We start from the raw sequence: 18,968 nt of genomic DNA on the forward strand, positions 1-18,968 counted from the left end.
AGGAGCCCATGGACCAAGATGTCGGAATGGGAATGGAAATCAAAATGTTCGGCCACCAGGAATTTCCACTTCTGGTGGATGGAGTGGAGGTGCTTGATGAAGCAGCCCCTCCAGCTGACGACAGGTCTCATCAATGTAGAGGAGGCCATGTTGGGAGCACCGGACACAGTAGATTTCCTGGTGAGGTGTTTGGGGCCTTGAATGGAGATGAGGGAGATGTATGGGCAAGGGTAGCACTTTGGCCACTTGCAGGGATAACTGCCTGGAGAGAGATTAGTGGGGATGGACAATGGAAAAGGGAATCATGGAGGGAGCAACCCCTGCGGAAAGCAGAAAGAGAGGGGTGGACAAAGATATTTTTGGCAGTAGGATCCCTTCAGAGAAGGTGGAAGTTGCGGAGTTTGATGTGTTGGATGTGGAGGCTCATGGAGTGGCAGGTAAGGAGAAGAGGAAATCCATCACTGTTAATGCAGTGGGGAGATGGGGTGAGTGCGGTTGTCTGGGGATGCAGGTGAGGGCATCATCAACAGTAAAGGAAGAGAAAACTCATTCTTTGAAGAAGGAAGGACATCTCTGAGGTTCTGGAAAGGAAAGCTCTATCCTGGATACAGATGTGGTGGAGACAAAGGAACTGAGAAACAGGAATAGCATTTTTACAGGAGACAGGGTGGGAAGGGGTGTAGTCAGAGGACAAATATTGTAGTTAATTGAACTGGTTTATTTCAAATGGCACTACACATAAATAATTAATAATGAGTACAAGTAACAAGTGCAGCTGAGTTAGACCAAAGGTAACAATTGATTATAGCCCCATGTTAAAATCAGAATTGAGAATTCACTGGAGTATTAACAAGGATATTGTCCAGTAATCTGGAAAATCTGATCTGGTCTCACAATGTCCCGAGGTGTTGGATTGTGAGAGTTCTACTGTATTGTTCTGCCTGCATTGTACTGCTGCTACAAAGAACAAATTCATGACTTGTGTCAGTGACAATAAACCTGATTCTGATTTGTTCAGATGGATGTGATTTAATCACCTGGCATTTTGTGAAGAAAAGCATGGAGTTCTTTGGTGTTCTGATCATAGTAAATTGACCAAGACCACCAAAGATTAAACAGGCTGGTTCTGTTTTTCAATGCCATGCATGCAAGGTTACTGATGTAAAATACTGCTTTATTTGGTAAATACATAACAGCCATTATTAGACTCTAAATATAATTGCAAGTATTTAAAATGTAATTTAATCATGGATTATATTATATTTTCAAATGTTTTAAAATGTAATTTACTTTAAATTGTTAAAAAAATGGCTGCAAGGAATTTCATTGCATTTTGATGTATGTGACAATAAACTAATCTGAAGAGAGTTGTCTGACAATTTATTCTTCCAAAACTCCAGCTGAAGACAGTATTAGCTGTTTACTACTATATTGTCCAATGGTGCTCTTCTGTTTGCAGGAACTTGGCCTTCAAGTCCATTGAGAAGTGCCTCTGACTGTGGTCAGCTAAAATCTTCCATGCAGCCTCAAGACCTGCGACCAAAAAATTGCAGTGCAATGTTTGAAAGTGTTGACCATGCACATCCTCTGAACAGAGTCACAATGAAAGATGTCTTGACACCACAGAAGCATCACACCGCATCATCCACTGGGGTAAGCTACCAAAATGACCGATGGTATTCACAAAATTTCATATGTTTGTTCTATGCTCATATTTTTTACAGTTTCAAACAACTTGTTTCATTCAGTTCTGATCTACAGAACAACATTCAGTATTTAGTATTTTTATTTGATTTTCTTTACCTACACCGTTCCCTAGTTTACCACGTAATGTTTATGTAGGCTGGCTAATCACCTGAGGCTGAGACTCAGCTAATGACACATTACATCAATTTGCTTCAATAGATAGGATTTATGCTAATGCCCCAAGAATGTTAAAGCTACGTTCAGGAGAGACAACTGTGACACTTGGAATTACCACGTCATCCGTACTTTGACCATTCTTGATTTGTTGAACGATTGCGTGCTCCAAGGATTAGAGTCTGATTCGAAACTAGTTCCAAAAGCATTCTCAGAGCTAGTAATCCTGTCAGTGTTACATATTTGACTGAAGGTCCAGGTATGAAAAGAACACTTTAATAAACTGTCAGTGTTCAGCTCTTCTAGGGCTTCTTTCTTCATTTTGCAACCTTAAATAAAAGAACAAACAAGAACATTCCCCAGTAATGAAACAGAAAAGTAAACACCTTCTTTAAATAAAGTATGATTTTGTTTTTGACTTCAATGACCAGCTGCAGGGTCCACCCATTCAAGAACGTTTGGGAGAGAACCAGTTGTCACTTGATTGTCAACATCAGGAGGCTATACAGAGATCAAGAAAGAAAAAGCTGCAGCGATGGCAGTGGGAGAAAGACAGAGAGCAGCGATGTGAGGACAAGTATCAAAGCATCCAGGAAAATCGCAGGTATACCAGAGTCTGAAGGTTCGGCAGTACCAAAGATGTTAGCTATCGCAACACTGAAATCAATTAGAAACAGGAAAATATATGACAATTAAGTTTCAGGAAAGGACAATCGATAATCCAAGATTACTGAACTACTTGGGAATAAATATGTGCTGAAGCTGTGTTCTAATATTGTAGCTGACATCTAACATTGGATATGATTACTTTCTGCTATTTATTGGAACAAATTAAGGGGCAATATTAGGAGCATAACATGTTTCCATGTTATTGACATGCTGAGCTGGATGTAATTGCTTTCCACTGTGAAACCAAACTTTGATTAACAACAAACCACTTATTTAAGCAAAGCTCATGTCACTTCAGCTCACAATGAGACTGCAGAATGACTAGAATATAAATGCAGAGCCAGCCTGGAACTAATCCATTTGTGGTGCTACTATGTGTGATATTTTATCTTATTGAAGTATCATTGAAGAGGAAAATGAAACAGTAACTGTTGCAGATCCGTTGTGAGATTATGTGGGGATGTGTACATTCTACCTATTCAGTGCATTTTTTTTCCCAGTTGCTCTGTTTTAAGGTAAGCTAGTATACTGGTCACCACCCTAAGTTATAAATTCAACATTTTCTCATCCCTTTGTGGCAGTCTGTGAGTTCAATTTAAAAGCTGTTATATAAAGCTGAGGTGGTTTGGTTGTTATAGGAGGGAACCCAGCTGTTCTGACCCAGACTGGTTTACAAAGGTGAGCGTGCTTCAACCCAATATCTTTATTCTGGTTTGTACTTGTGTGTAAATGTTTTGGATTGTGGGTGTGTGAGCAGCCGCTATGGAGGTTCGGGAATGTGGACAAGATGGCGAGTTGGTGTGGCGTATTGGTAGTATGGGCAGGGTGTACACAAGAGCTGGTGATTATAGATGTGGTGGTCCAGGACTGGTGCCTGGTACATCACCAGTCTCAGAAGATGGTAAATGGGAAGTGAGGCAGCTGACAAGGATTTCTGTGCCTGGGCCCACAAGTGTTTGCCTACCTGCAGATGCCATGTGGCATCTGGATGAGTCCATCTTTGTGCATATCTCCTCCACCCGAGGTCTTCAGCTGTGTTAGTGTCCTTGTCACTCGATCAGGACTTTGCTCTATGAACCTCAGCAGGTACACCAGGACTACTCCATGTTAAAGGAAACCACATACTGCCAACCTCTGCGCCATAAATATGAAGCTCAGGGCTGGAAATGTCAGGATTCTCATGAACAGCAGCAGGCTCTAACGCTGCTCTCCTGTGGGAACTCGGACGGTTTGACCTCGATATCACCATACTGAGAGACACATCGGGCACAATTCAGTCATTTTCAAGACCAAGGCAGTGGCACACTTTTCTCCAGATGGACAGACTGGAGCATGATTGCCGTCTTTACAGAGAGAGCTTCGCTACTGAAAATGTACTAATCCAGTCTCTCAGCTTTGGTTAACATATCATGACCTTTTAATTCACTTTAACATGGAATCTATGTGCTGTGGTCATCAGTGAATACACCCAATGTTGTAATTTCAGATGAAGCCAGTAGGGCTTCTACTTTGACGTTGAAAATGTCCCGGTGCAAACTGACCCTACTGGATGCCTTCGCTATTAGAGTTGGAAGGGACACCACCACCTGGCAAGGAACGATTGGCAAGGAAGGAACAGGGTGAAACAACTCCAATGGAGTCCTCATTTGTTTCAATAGAAGATCAAGCACCACATGCCTTATTAATATCCTCAGTTCAAGCACGGTCACCTCATAGATTATGTCATCATCTGAGTGAGGGATTGCAATAACGTTTGTATCGACTGCACTCTGACTGTCGCTAATGACTGTCAGACTGACTACCGCCGACTCTGTTCTGATTTCTGCAACCTTGCCCCCAACAATTAAAATGTTGATGAGAGAAGATCAATGCTGAAGCACTCAATAATCCCACAAGGGCAGCTCGTCTAAGATTCTTTCTCAATTCCCAGCCGGGAGGAGTTGTGGTGTCCACAACTATGGGTTTTCCTAGCCCACCATAACTGGCATATGTGAAGAGAGTCACAGGCTAAGCTGGCTTTGTTGGACAGGCCATGCTGTACACATGCCCTCTACCAGTGTCCCAATACGGACTTGGGAATTCAGTACCACATGCATAGAGGGGGAAAAAATGCAAATCCCCACTGTCTCCTGGGGATTTCTGGTCCAAAACCACTCAGAGTGGATAAGCCATAGGGGAATGGCTTTCAAGCATCAGGAGTACATGGAGGCTCTGTGTGAACAACGGAAGGAGCAGCTCACCATCTGCCTCATTGGCTACCACCTGTTCCATCTGTGGGTGAGTCTGAGTTCCGGCAGCAGCTTCATTGGCCACACCTAACTCTGCAATACAAGAGTGGAAATGAATTATTCTTGTTCCCCAAGAAGATCTGTAAGATTCTTGGTCTGCCTAAGAAGATGACTGTAAGGTGTAAATTAAGCAGAGGGTAGAGACTGTGGAATTCTTTGCCACAGGCAACTGTGGAGGCCAAGTCTTTATACACTTTTAAGGCAGAAGTTAATAGATTCTTGATTGGTCAGGGCACGAAGGGATACAGGGAGAAGGCAGGAGGCTGGGGCTGAGAGGAAAATTAGATCAGCCATGATGGAGCAAACTTGATGGGCCAAATGGCCTAATTCTGCTCCTGTATTTTATGGGCTTATGGTCTTAGGGGTGTAAAGCTTCTTAGAAGACATGCTTCATTGATATAAGATAACCAATTTTAATTTAATTATTCCCTTTCTTCTAGTTATTATCCAGCTGGTTTATTATGGTCAATGTCACAAAGAATCAATCTGTTTTACCCTGGAATCAGCAGTGGGTATATCCTGGTCACCACCAAAGTAAAAATCTAATACATTTGTGCCCCTTGGAAATTAGTTCAGATTCACTTCAGGCAAAATCCTTCTAGTCAGCAGGATAAGAATTTCATGTCTTTACTCAGGACTGAACTGCACTCTAAGTTCCCTTAGGCCACTTGGTTACACATTGAACCTTTCATCTATAGATGTTGGTTAGTTGCCAGAGAGAAAATTATTACAAACAGGACGATATTGAATGCTGTTTATGCATACTTTTAGAACAGAAATTTTGTGCAGTTGTACGTGAAATACTCTGGTTTCCTCAGCTGCTTAAGTCTGGGGAAGACAATCTCCGGCCCCACCTAACCTGTGAGATTGAGGTGCGAGCCCACCCCAAACCCTGCTCATGTGGATGGTGAGTAATTCAATACCCTGTTACAAATGAGTGCCACGGAATAACAGACAATACACCACATACAATTAAAAGATTTGACTTCATAATTCTTAATTTGACTAAAGGGTTAGTAAGTAAAAAACAAAAAAAAAGCCCATTTTACTGAAACAGTCTAATAAGCACAACTTGGAGCTCACGGTTTCTCCGTCACCAATTCTCCATCACTCTCACCCTGGGCTTTTTGAATCACGGCCCCGCTCCAGGTCAAATCCTACAACCTCTTCTCTCCGGCGTCTTCTCTCTTCATCTCTCTCTCTCACACAAAGCCCCAAGCCCAACCTTAGTGTCCCTCACCAGAGAAACCTCCCCTTAATCCAACCATCCTAATTGGATGGCAAACAGTTCTCCTCTCTTACCTTCAACAGTAACCCAAACATAAGCTGAAAACAAGCAGCTCGCACAAAACAGCATAACGGTAAAAATATAACCCAGGACATTACATTCTCCCCTATCAAAATAGTCATGTCCTTATGACATAGAAATAATTTGTCAACCCGTCATTAATGACACCGCTTTCAAGGGAATTCCGTGATGCCAGCACCTCTAATCCATCTGTAAAGGGTAGTGACGTATCTCACTGGGGGAATAGCTGTAGCACTCTGGTCCCCTGGTGCTACGTAGGCCAGCCTATCTGGGGGTCTGCAGATTCTCTGAGACTCTTTACCCCATCGTCTACTTCTTCAGTTTCAGACAATCCGTGGGATACTTCTGGTCTAAATGGCGAGGCCTCTCCCTATCAATCACTCGTGCCGTCCTACAGCTTGGACCCCTCTGTCACTTGGCTGAGCCCTGATTCATCCCCTTCACGGTCCCGCTGAAACCCCATCTGTCCACAGGTAGTCCTCCCGATTTCACCTGCCTCAGCGTGAGAAGGGTTGGGAATCTCGTCCTCAGTCAGTGTGGAGTTTGCAAAAGGCAGCACGTACCACACCCCCATTTCCTCATCCTCCAAGTCTGTAACCCATTCGGGGACTGGGGCTGGTCTAACCCTTCCTACTGTTGGTCCTTCAGTCATACCGCATCACCACAGAGTTCTCTTACTGAGTGTAGGCTCCAGGTCAGGCTCTGGGTCAACCCGCATCTCTTGTCCCAGAGGCAGAAGGTGGTTTCGATGGAGAATATCGACAGGCCCATTCCCATCCTGTGGTTTCACCTGGAAAACTGGTATATTTAGCATCTGATTCTCCACTACATAGGGCATAGCTGCCCAGCGGTCGGCCAACTTATAGTCATAGTCATAGTCATACTTTATTGATCCTGGGGGAAATTGGTTTTCATTACAGTTGCACCATAAATAGTTAAATAGTAGTATATAAATTATGCCAGTAAATTATGAAATAAGCCCAGGACCAGCCTATTGGCTCAGGGTGTCTGAGCCCCCAAGGGAGGAGTTGTAAAGTTTGATGGCCACAGGCAGGAATGACTTCTTATGACGCTCTGTGTTGCATCTTGGAGGAATGAGTCTCTGGCTGAATGTACTCCTGTGCCCACTCAGTACATTATGTAGTGGATGGGAAACATTGACCAAGATGGCATGTAACTTAGACAGCATCCTCTTTTCAGACACCACCATCAGAGAGTCCAGTTCCATCCCCACAACATCACTGGCCTTACGGATGAGTTTGTTGATTCTGTTGGTGTCTGCTACCCTCAGTCTGCTGCCCCAGCACACAACAGCAAACATGATAGCACTGGCCACCACAGACTCGTAGAACAACCTCAGCATCATCCGGCAGATGTTAAAGGACCTCAGTCTCCTCAGGAAATAGAGACGGCTCTGACCCTTCTTGTAGACAGCCTCAGTGTTCTTTGACCAGTCCAGTTTATTGTCAATTCGTATCCCCAGGTATTTGTAATCCTCCACCATGTCCACACTGACCCCCTGGATGGAAACAGGGGTCACCGGTACCTTAGCTCTCCTCAGGTCTACCACCAGCTCCTTAGTCTTTTTCACATTAAGCTGCAGATAATTCTGCTCACACCATGTGGCAAAGTTTCCTACCGTAGCCCTGTACTCAGCCTCATCTCCCTTGCTGATGCATCCAACTATGGCAGAGTCATCCGAAAACTTCTGAAGATGACAAGACTCTGTGCAGTAGTTGAAGTCCGAGGTGTAAATGGTGAAGAGAAAGGCAGACAAGACAGTCCCCTGTGGAGCCCCAGTGCTGCTGATCACTCTGTCGGACACACAGTGTTGCAAGCACACGTACTGTGGTCTGCCAGTCAGGTAGTCAAGAATCCATGATACCAGGGAAGCATCCACCTGCATCACTGTCAGCTTCTCCCCCAGCAGAGCAGGGCAGATGGTATTGAACGCACTGGAGAAGTCAAAAAACATGACCCTCACAGTGCTCGCTGGCTTGTCCAGGTGGGCGTAGACATGGTTCAGCAGGTAGACGATGGCATCCTCAACTCCTAGTCAGGGCTGGTAGGCGAACTGGAGGGGATCTAAGTGTGGCCTGACCATAGGCTGGAGCAGCTCCAGAACAAGTCTCTCCAGGGTCTTCATGATGTGGAAGGTCAATGCCACCGGTCTGTAGTCATTGAGGCCGCTGGGGCGCGGCGTCTTCAGCACAGGGACGAGGCAGGAAGTCTTCCACAGTACAGGAACCCTCCGGAGCCTTAGGCTCAGGTTGAATACATGGCAAAGTACTCCACATAGCTGAGGGGCACAGGCTTTGAGCACCCTGGTACTGACACCACCCGGTCCTGCAGCCTTGCTTGGGTTGAGACGTTTCAGCTGTCTTCTCACCTGTTCAGCTGTGAAGCCCACCGTGGTTCCCAGGTAGCCCCAAATTCCTTATGAGGACTGGGTCTCCTGGCATGAGTTGAGAGAACCTCACCTTTTGATCATACCTCCTCTTATTCCCTTGATTCTGCTTGGCAGCCGTGACCTCAGCTAATTCATAAGCCTTTTTCAGCTCCCTTTTCATATCAGACACATACTTCAGATAAATCTCCGGTGGTAGATCTTCCTCACCAGTCCCAAAACAAAGGTCGATGGGCAACCTCGCCTCGCGCTCAAACATCAGATAATATGGCGAGTACCCGGTTGCTTCATTTTGTGTACAGTTGTAGCAGTGGACCAGATCTCCAATATGTTGATTCCACTTGTTCTTTTTGCTGATATCCAAGGTTCCAAGCATGTCTAGCAAGGTCCGATTAAACTTCTCTGGCTGGGGATCACCCTGCGGGTGATAAGGCGTAGTCCTCGACTTCTTGACTCCGAGCATGCCCAGTAACTCATGGATGAACTTACTCTGGAAATCCCGTCCCTGATCACTATGTATCCACCTGGGAAGGCCATAATAAATGAAATACTTCTCCCATAACACTTTGGACACAGTGATCCTTGGTAGGGAAGACTTGCACATATCTGGTGTAGTGATCCATAATGACCAAGACATCTGCCATGTTGCTGGCATCTGGCTCTATTGACAGGAAATCCATACACACCAGGTCAAGTGGCCCTGCACTCTGCAAGTGAGACAACGGAACGGCCCTCATAGGCAGCGTCTTCCTTCATATATATCAAGTGCATAATTTGCAATACTCTTCGACCTCCAGCTTCATTTGGAGGCAGTAGAACCGATCTCTGAGCAAACCATAGGTCCTTTCAACCCCCAAATGTCCAGAATCATCATGAAATGACTTCAACACAATCCTCCAATACTTCTCAGGCAGAACCAACTGGGAATACTGAGGCTGGTCCGAGGTGACGTGACCTGGTATAGGACCTGGTTCCTCAATTCCAATCTGGGCCATTCTCTCAGTAATTGAAATACCGCAGTGTGTTTTGTCCTTTCCGCTTGGGCCATGCCTCCCTTTTTGACTGCTGACCAAATGTTACCGATGCCCGGGTCATCTCGTTGAGCAGCTGCCACTTCCCCAGGACTCAATTCCGGTAACTGGTTTGTCTTCAGAGCCGTCAGGTTACAGTAAGCTTGTGGAATGGCGTCATCAGAAGCTCCCAATTGATCTACTGCTCGATCCTGCCCTTGCCTTCCCTCTGCCTTCACTGTGATGGCAAACTGGCACATGGCTTTCACTCCCGAGGCAGGAACGCTCTCCCACTCCTCGTCTCTGTCCAGCCCTTCGTGCGCACGTCGGGACAAAGCATCGGCATTAATGTTCCGACTTTCCAGCCGGTACTTCAGGCTGAAATCATAAACAATGCCGTCAACCACCAATGGCCTGTGACATCTGATTTTGATTAGGTCAGGATATAAGTTAGGGGATTGTTGTCTGTCCTCACCTCAAACTTGGCACCACAGAGGTAGTCACTCAACTTATCCACCACAGCCCATTTCAATGCCAGGAACTCCGACTTGTGCGTGGGATAGTCAGAGGGTGACAGACTCCGGCTGACAAACGTAACAGATCTCAACCCTGTGCCCTGATCCTGATACAGGACACCCCCTAAACCCTCTCTGCAGTATATACAGCAATCGGGGGTCTGCAAAAGCCAGCACAGGCCCTTGCGTCAGCAGTTTCTTCAGCAACTGAAAGGCCTCTTCACATTTTGCAACCCATCTCACTCCAAAAGGCTCCAAAGGGCTAAGATAATCTTTACCTTCCTCTCCTTTTGTCCTCCTCCCTTTCTTCCCCAAGGGAGGGTAACCATGCAGAAATGATTTAAAGGGTGACTCACTTTCGCGTTGTCCCTCACGAACTGCCAATAGTATCCACAGAACCCAAGGAACGAGCGCAAAGCGCTCACAGTCTGGGGCCTTGGCCATGTGGTCTATCTTAGACTGATCCATAGGTACTCCATTGCATGAGACTATGTGCTCTACATAATTGACAAACATCTTGCAGAACTGGCAGTTGTGCAGGGAATGTTTTAACCCTTCAGCTTTCAGGTGGCCCAGCAGCTTCAGTAGCCTCGCTTCATGTTCCTCTAAGGTGGACCCAAACACTATGACGTCAACCAGATACACCAATACCTCAGGCAAGTTCATATCACCCACTGTCTTCTCCATGACAAGCTGGAAAGTTGCAGGCGCTCCTGATATGCCCTGGGGCATCCTTTTGAGCTGGAGGAATCCCAGTGAACATATAAATACCACGTTCTGTTTGTCAGTCTCACTCATGGGGATCTGGTAATATCCAGTCCTCAAGTCCAGCACACTGAACCACTTCACACCACTCAGACAGGTCGGCACGTCTTCGATCCTTGGGACTGTATACTGGTCAGGGACAGTGCGCCTGTTCAGAGTCCTACAGTCCACATGCATCTGTACCTTCCCATTCTTCTTCCTGGCCACTACTACTGGGGACACATAAGGGCTTCTGGACTCGCCACACTATCCGGGTGACTGAAGACATCCCATTCAGAGAAAGGTCGCAGTGACTGGCTCCTGCAGAGCTTGAACACGTTCGGCAGCATTTGTGGAATGATCCTATCTTCCTTCAGCTTCCACAAATGCTGCCGAACGTCTTCCACCTCTGCAGGAGCCAGTCACTGCAACCTTTCTCTGAATGGGGTGTCTTCAGTCACCCGGACAGTGGTTGAGTGCTCTTCGAACAACCCACATCAAACTCATCAGTAGAAAAGACACCTTCCAGTTTCAACGTCTTCTCTATCAACCTCCTCCTCCAACCCGCAGGTACCGGGGAATCCCCAAAGTTGAATGACTCAGCAGTCAACTTCCCCTTTTTCAAAGAGAATTTCTCCCTGGCTTGTCTCACAGGGACACTAGACATTACCATCACCAGGAAAAGATGTGCCAGGGGCATCCCCCGCTTGAAGGTGACATTCCTCTTCATAGTGTTCCTGATATTCACTGCCATCCTGTTCGCCTGTACAATCGAGGGCTTCTGCAGTTTGGGCCTCACCAGTACCCCAGCAGATAAGCCCAACTCCTCTTCGAGGTCTTCTGGAGCATCCACCAAGAGGGCCTCGGCCTCAGGCATTCTGGGAAATTTGGGGTTTCCCATCACTCTCGCTACCTCCCCGGGCCGTAATACGATTGGCTTGGACTGGTTGAACCACACAGACCCTTGTCTAAACTTGTTATTCGGCCCAGTGCAGCCACGCACTTCCTCAAAAGCAGCTCGAAACACCGGGTGAATGGACAATGTCTTCAGAAAGCTCTCTCCAGCTCTCTCCTTGCAGGCTCCCATTAGCCTCTTCACAATAGGAGTATTTGTTCCCACAAGAATTGAAACGCTGCCCTTCTCAACAGGGTCCGAACAAACCAGCGTTAATGTATCAAGGACCTCAGCCGCTCCCACATTGGCCTCTGAAAACTCCAGCTTCACTGACAAATAACCATCATACGGATAATCACCCACACTCAGACCCCAGATCTCTAGCGCACTGAGTGGCGTCAATGGTAAATGTGTCAAGTACTAGTTGTAAAATGAACAGTACAGCAAAGTAACATACATCAAAGTTGCTGGTGAACGCAGCAGGCCAAGCAGCATCTATAGGAAGAGGCGCAGTCGACGTTTCAGGCCGAGACCCTTCGTCGGGGGGGGGGGGTGTCACACTCACTGATAACAACCTGGACATCTCAGTTCTCAGCTCTGCCACGATCTCCTTTACCACTCCTCAGCTGGGCTATCTATGGTCACTTCAACACAGGGGGCTACTATCAAGGACTGTAACTTACTATTGCAGCCCCTCCCGCGCCTCTGACACATTCCGCTCCTCTCGCACTTCTCTGATCAGCTCAACAAACGAGGGAGGGGGCGCGTCTTACAAGACAGTCAGAGACCCCAAGGTTCTGGCACTGGGCCCTTTAGCTATTTGTTTCATTCTTAACTGATCCACCTCAGCGGTTTGAATGGCCCCTCTGCGCTGCAAGCAATTTAGTTGCCTCTCTAGCCGAAAAATGTAGGCAGAAAACTTCTCCCCCTTCTCCTGACACATGTCCTGAAACCCCGTCATGAACTCCATTTGGCTTCCCGTCACACCAAACACCTTTTCTAGCTTTTGCATGTAGGCTGCAGAGGTGGCAAAGGGGTGCTGTGTCTTTATGGCTCTGACTATGTCAGTAGCCCGCCGGCTCAAAGTTTCAACCAATCGCTGTCTTTTTACGTCATCAGAGCACTGCCACTCATCTAACAACTGAGAGGTCTTTTACTCCTCCTCCCCCTCGGGTGTGGGCTTTGCCCCAGAGAACATTCTCAGCTGTCAATAGGTAGGACCCTCTGCCTGGGCACTGGGCCATTTATTCGCCACGGAGGTAAGGGCTGATACCAACTCAGAAGTCCCACTCTTCACGGGAGGACTCATTAGACATTCCAAATCAACCTGTCTTTGAAGTCTCCACCCCAGCTAGGGGGGACGCGGCTCGCTATTCAGCCAGGTCTCCTTCACTCTCCTCCTCCCGGAAAGTATGGACAGCCCACGGTCCCCCCTGTCCTGGGGCCCAGTAGTACCAGGCAGTTCCACTGCTGTTAAATCAGCTCTAGTCTGGACTAAAACAAAGTTTTTGCCTGCCAGTTTATCAAACCTTTGCCCCACAATCGTAACCGTTCCTATGACTGTAACAGTACTTAAAGCGAATTAGTAATTCATCAGGGATATGAATGTTTACGCCTCTCAACACGCACGCATTCGTTATCAGTAACCCCGTGGATTCGCACCACCGCTCCACCCCTGCAGCATCCATAACCACGTAACGTAATCACTTTACCGGACAATAGTTTAGCACAGACTTGAACACATAACCCACTGGATCAATGCTCAGGGCAATCACACAGCATCCAATGAAACCGATCGCAGATGAGCCCCCACAATGAAACACTCTGGTTCCATCGGCTGCATAGGTCTAGGGAAGACAATCTCCAGCCCTGCGCGAGCCCACCCCAAACCCCCTGTTAGTCCGTGAGCCAGTAGGGTTGGTCAGTACCATCTGAGGGGAATAATCCTCGTAGTGACTTTTGGCAAGGTACACATCTCTAGAGTTGGAAAATATATGATAGCATTGCACCAGTGGTAGCTTCTTTTTATAATGCATTTTATAAAATAAGCATTTCTGAAAAGTGGCCAATATAAAGTACAACATATATATTCAACCTTGTGGTATTTTGTCATCAGTGATCCCTTAACATTGAAATTTGTCACAATGATAGCTGAGTTCAAGCATTTTTCATCAAATATTGTTACAAAAATCTACATCGAAAACGACGTCATTGGTGGCACTCGCAGTACAGTGCCCAGTTTCAGTAGAGTGAATCCTTTCATTTTTAGAAAAATATTTGCCTGTTGTTTATTTTGGAAAAGTCAATAAAAACCCTAGGACACATATAATCACATGGATTTGTAGAGATTTTATTCAGGAATTCAAATAAGTAATCACTTTTTGTATATATTCCATACTAACATCAGTACAACAGAAGATGTTATCCCACCCCCCAAAAGGTTAAAAAAACCTCATTTGGAGAGATTTCTGGAGTATCATCAATGTCATGATATTTTCCACATTGTTGTATCAAATCAAAACAATCTTAAGCTTTTGTCATAGCATATAGAATTACAGTACAATAATTCAAATGTGGGGTTCCACACGGCCATAACCTAGGCCCCATTTGGTTGTAAAATGAATATATTTAATCAAAGACTGCTTTCCATACTTTGTTTTCCATACTTTCATGTCCTATTAATAATCATAATAACTTTCCAAGTCTTCCATGTCTTCCACATCTTCATCTGAACTTTCCACATTCTCTGAGGTGGATGCCTGGTTTTCACAGTCTGCCAGTCTACACATGTCAGTACACCTGATGCCATTTGCAACACACATACATCTTGGGAGTGAACATTTTTTTGGACAGTTACAGGCCAGTAGATCCAGGACGACATCGGGTGCTGGCTGGCCTTCCATCCAGTGCACCACCAACTGTTCAGCTTCCTCTTATCTCTCTATCTTCCATCCTCTGCCAACAGGGCTTGGCACTTGTGGGTCCTTCTTCAAACATCTTCTCTATATACCAGCCTGGTAGCTGGCTCGCTGTGCATGTTTTGTTAAATAGGCCTTGCATAGTGGGAGTTGATGACTTTCGATTGCACCTTTTTTTGGCACCGAAAAGGTGATACCTGAGCTCATTCACCTTGGTGGTTGATGCTTTTGGGGCATACAGGAGACATGTAAATGCCTCCAGTTTTTCCATCAGTTCTGGGGAGATGTCCCATTCCTGGCCCAACTCTAAGAATGTGTCCGGAGTTTCCCTGTTGCTAGTCAGAAGTTTTAGGGTACGTCTTCCCTTTGTCTGCAAAAGCGCTTACAGTGTCACATCCTGTATATGCGTGCTGTTACATACCCCGTAACTGGGTTGCCAAACCAGCAGAGATGGATCACTCAGTTGGATTCTGGATTACTAGAACTAAGACAGTTTTATTACAGAAACAAGCAACACAGTACTCTAATAGTAAAGATACAAATGCAACAGTTTAGCAATGAATAAACACACATGTACACAGATCTAGGATAAGCGGGTCAGTCAAGCTCTATAGTCGTCTAGGGGTAAATGACCAGTTTTTAAAGTGACGCAAAGTTCAGTTCAATTTAGTTTAGTTCAGTTCAGCTCACGGTAATTCCTGCCGTGGGAGAGGGAGAGAGAGAGAGTGCGGAATGAATATTCAAAACTCGGATTCCCAAACAGACCTTCAATATTGCTCACAAGCAGCTTTCGGGCGAGCCCTTTGTAGTGTCTTCTGAGGTCACCGACTGTGACCCCTCCTTCAGATGCGGTCGATCCTCTGCAGTGAACCCGGCACTCAGGCAAGGGCGGACACACACCAGGTTCCCGCTGATCGTACCTTTCCACCCTGAGCGTCTAAAGCTTGATCCCGCAATCAGCCGTCCAAAAAGCTTCCCACCGACTTGTGGGAGACGCACCGCTTCCAGGGTCTCGTTACCTCGGGGTGTCGTGTATGTCTGCCTTAGCGAACCTGTCCCTTTTTATCCCCCTGCTGGGGTATCGCCTGTCCATCACTTCAAACAGTTCAGGGTTCAAAGGGGGAGCCGTTCTCGACAGCTCTCTCTCCCGTCCCTTCATTACACATCTCCAGATCGCCTGTCCATCACTTCAAACAGTTCAGGGTTCAAAGGGGGAGCCGCCCCAGACAGCTCTCTCTCCTGTCCTTTCATTACACATCTCCAAATGCTGTTCCATTGTCTTCCTTATCTCTCTCTCTCCTGTAGACAGGTGGCAGACCAACTGCTGATCACACAGGACAGCTAACATCTATGTGTATTCTTGTCACACTTCCCCCCTTTAAGGATTTTTACGGGGGGGTAAAAATTACGAACATGAACACATTATTTGATACACACACAAATATACATCTTTATCAGCTATTTGGCTAATACAGCGAGTTTGAAATTGTCAACACCTTGACAGACAGTCAGCCATCACATTTTCTGTTCCTTTTATATGTGTTATTAATAATCCCTTAGACCAGGCTCCAACTTAGCAAACTTCATAGTGGCCAAAAACACTGATGAATTGCGATCAATGTAACCTCTCATTTGGTTTTGTCCCGGACCACAATAACAAGGGTCGTCCCATTCCGACTTAGTTTTCTCTCGCAAGGGCTTAGTAGGAGGGGGAGGGGTAGTGACCACAGAGTTATTGCAAAACTTCCTACAGTACCCCACCATCTCCAAGAGCCTTCTGAGGGCCCTCTTGTCTGTCGGGGTTGGGAGGTCAGCGATAGCCTGCACTGTAGCTTGCATCGCTGCCAGCTGCCCCTGTGTCACCACAATTCCCAGGTAAGTGACCTTCGTGTGGCCGAATTCATTTTTTTCAAGGTTCACTATCAAGCTGGCTTCAGACAGCCGTATTAAATTGCCAATACACACCTCTGTGTTTGTCAGCCCTTTAGTCACTGAATTATTCATTCTATATGATTGTTGCTTGCTAGGCTGACCTATTGAAACAGACACCACCCAACGTCCCAGTTCTTTGCATCGCCTCGGGACAATCAAACACACGGGTGCGAGTCGTTTAATTACTTCTCCTAAAGAATCGCTTTGTTCGGGGATTAAGGGAGAGACCTTATCAGCAGACCTGGCCAAAGCAATAGCCTTCTCCCATCTGATCGATACCGTACTTATCTTTTCAAAATGTTTCTTTTCTCTTATCAGGGGGCCCCTAGCTTCATTGATTTCTGCGCTAACCCCGACTAGGTTTGTTAGCATATCAAAAGCCTGTGACCGTCCCAGTTTGCGTCGGCCATAATCAATAGCATCCTTCCCCCTGGGCAGCCGGTAAATCTCTTTCGTAATTCCACCAACTGTTTCCTCCAGCACCGCAAAATGTCCACCGGGGGGTACCTTGTGGGCCAGGTTAAAAACCTCATCCCCATAACTCTTTTGCACCAGCCCCCATTCCTCATCTGCGGGTACGGTACTTGGTTTCCCTTTCTTCCTTAGCGCTTCCTCCTCCACACAATAGCCTACTAGTTCCCTTGTTAAGTCTGTGTCAGAGAGAGCTGTCTCTGCCAAAACCATCAGCCCCTCGTCTCGCTCCCGCGCCTGCACAAATTCTTTCCTGGCTAATGCTACGTCTGTCCCAGCTCCCTCACTACCTCTTGTTTCCCTACACTCCTTCTTTTCATTTTCTACCCCCGTCTCGTACAAGACTGGTAGAAACGTCTCAGCTAAATTCACTACCGCGGTCCCGTGATGAACCTATGAGTCCATGGGTGGGGCCTCAGTGCTGGCAGGCTGACCTGTCAATCTCACGACTGGGAACACGATTCCACCGGCGACGTCATTACCGAGCAAGACTTCCACGCCTTTCATCGGTAATTCGGATCTCACCCCGATCGTGACTAGTCCAGAGACCAGGTTGCTTTGTAAGTGTATCTGGTGCAAAGGGACTGACTCTGTCCCTTCCCCAACACCTTTGACCTCTACCTCCCCAGTCTGGGTCTCTGAGCTAAACTCTAATACACTCTTCAGTATTAGTGACTGACATGCTCCCGTGTTTCTCCAGATCCGCACTGGAACTGGTTTTAACCCCTCCTTCACTGACACCAATCCGGCCGAGATAAACTTCTCGCGCCCTTCCTGAACTTTGGCAGACCTGTTCTTCCCTAGCGGTTCATGTACCAGCTCGATATAGCCAGTCAAAATTGCCGTTTTTCCTTTTCCCGTCTCCTTCTTTGGGGCAAAGCACCTGGACGCAAAGTGTCCGACTTTCCTGCAATTATAACAGACAACCCCAGGAGAGTTCCTGCCAGACTGCTCCCGGTCTACCTTATCCTTCTCACTAGTCCCTGGCTTACTTTCTGACTTTTCCGGCCGACTCTCCCCGCCATCCTGACTACCCTTCTGGTACCCTTTACTCGGGCAAACTTCATTTTATGCGTCAACGCATACTCATCCGCTAACTTAGCAGTTGCGGCTAACGTGGCTGCCTCTTTCTCATCTAGGTAGGGTCTCATACCCTCAGGGACACAACCTTTAAACTGCTCAATCAGGATCAGCTGTAGCAGTCCATCATAATTCCCATCTACCCCCTTCGAGGCGCACCAACGCTCACAATATGTCTGCATCTCACGGGCAAACTCTAAATATGTACGGTCCCACTGCTTCCTCGCATTCCGGAACCTCTGCCGGTATGCCTCCAGGACCAACTCATAAATCCTGAGGATGGCCTCTCTCACCACCTCATACCTCTGGGCATCTTCCACGGACGAAGCTGAGTAAGCTTCTTGGGCTTTCCCTTTCAGTACACTCTGAAGTAAAACAGCCCACTTATCCTTCGGCTAGTCCTGTCTTGTGGCAACTTTTTCGAAGTGGAGAAAGTACCGATCCACATCGGTATCGTCAAATGGGGGAACCAGTCTAACCTCCTGGGTCGCCCGGAAACCTCCACCTTGGTTCCGCATGGGCCCCGGCGCTGCCATCATCTTTAACTTCTCCAGCTCAAATTCCCTTTCTCTCTGCCTCTCTCTCTCTTCTCGCTCCCACTGTCTCTCTCTCTCTTTCTCTTCCCGCTCCAACTGTCTCTCTCTCTCTCTCTCTCCTGCCTTTCTAACTCTCTCTCCTGCCTTTCTAACTCTTTCTCCTGCTGCCTCTCTTTCTCTTCCCGCTCCAACTGTTGCACCCAGAACTCGTGCTCGAGTCTCAGTTTTTCAAGCTGTACCTGTACCGCGTCTCCAGCAGGTTTTTCAATAGACACCACCTCCAGCTCGCCTTGGGGAAACACACCTTTAGATACATAGTGCTCTACGATAGCTC

At 46.8% G+C, this 18,968-nt stretch overlaps 1 protein-coding gene across 1 annotated transcript in view; it reads left to right on the forward strand.

The window, feature by feature from the left end:
* c11h11orf16 (chromosome 11 C11orf16 homolog) overlaps positions 1-18,968 on the forward strand; it is a 42,749-nt gene that overhangs the window by 15,912 nt on the left and 7,869 nt on the right. The window contains exons 7-8 of the mRNA XM_063063174.1: positions 1,460-1,653; positions 2,292-2,464. Coding sequence (XP_062919244.1) covers positions 1,460-1,653; positions 2,292-2,464 — 367 coding nt within the window. The remainder of the gene's footprint in view (positions 1-1,459; positions 1,654-2,291; positions 2,465-18,968) is intronic.

Source organism: Mobula hypostoma, chromosome 11, assembly GCF_963921235.1.
Source record: "Mobula hypostoma chromosome 11, sMobHyp1.1, whole genome shotgun sequence".
Lineage (NCBI taxonomy): Eukaryota > Metazoa > Chordata > Chondrichthyes > Myliobatiformes > Myliobatidae > Mobula > Mobula hypostoma.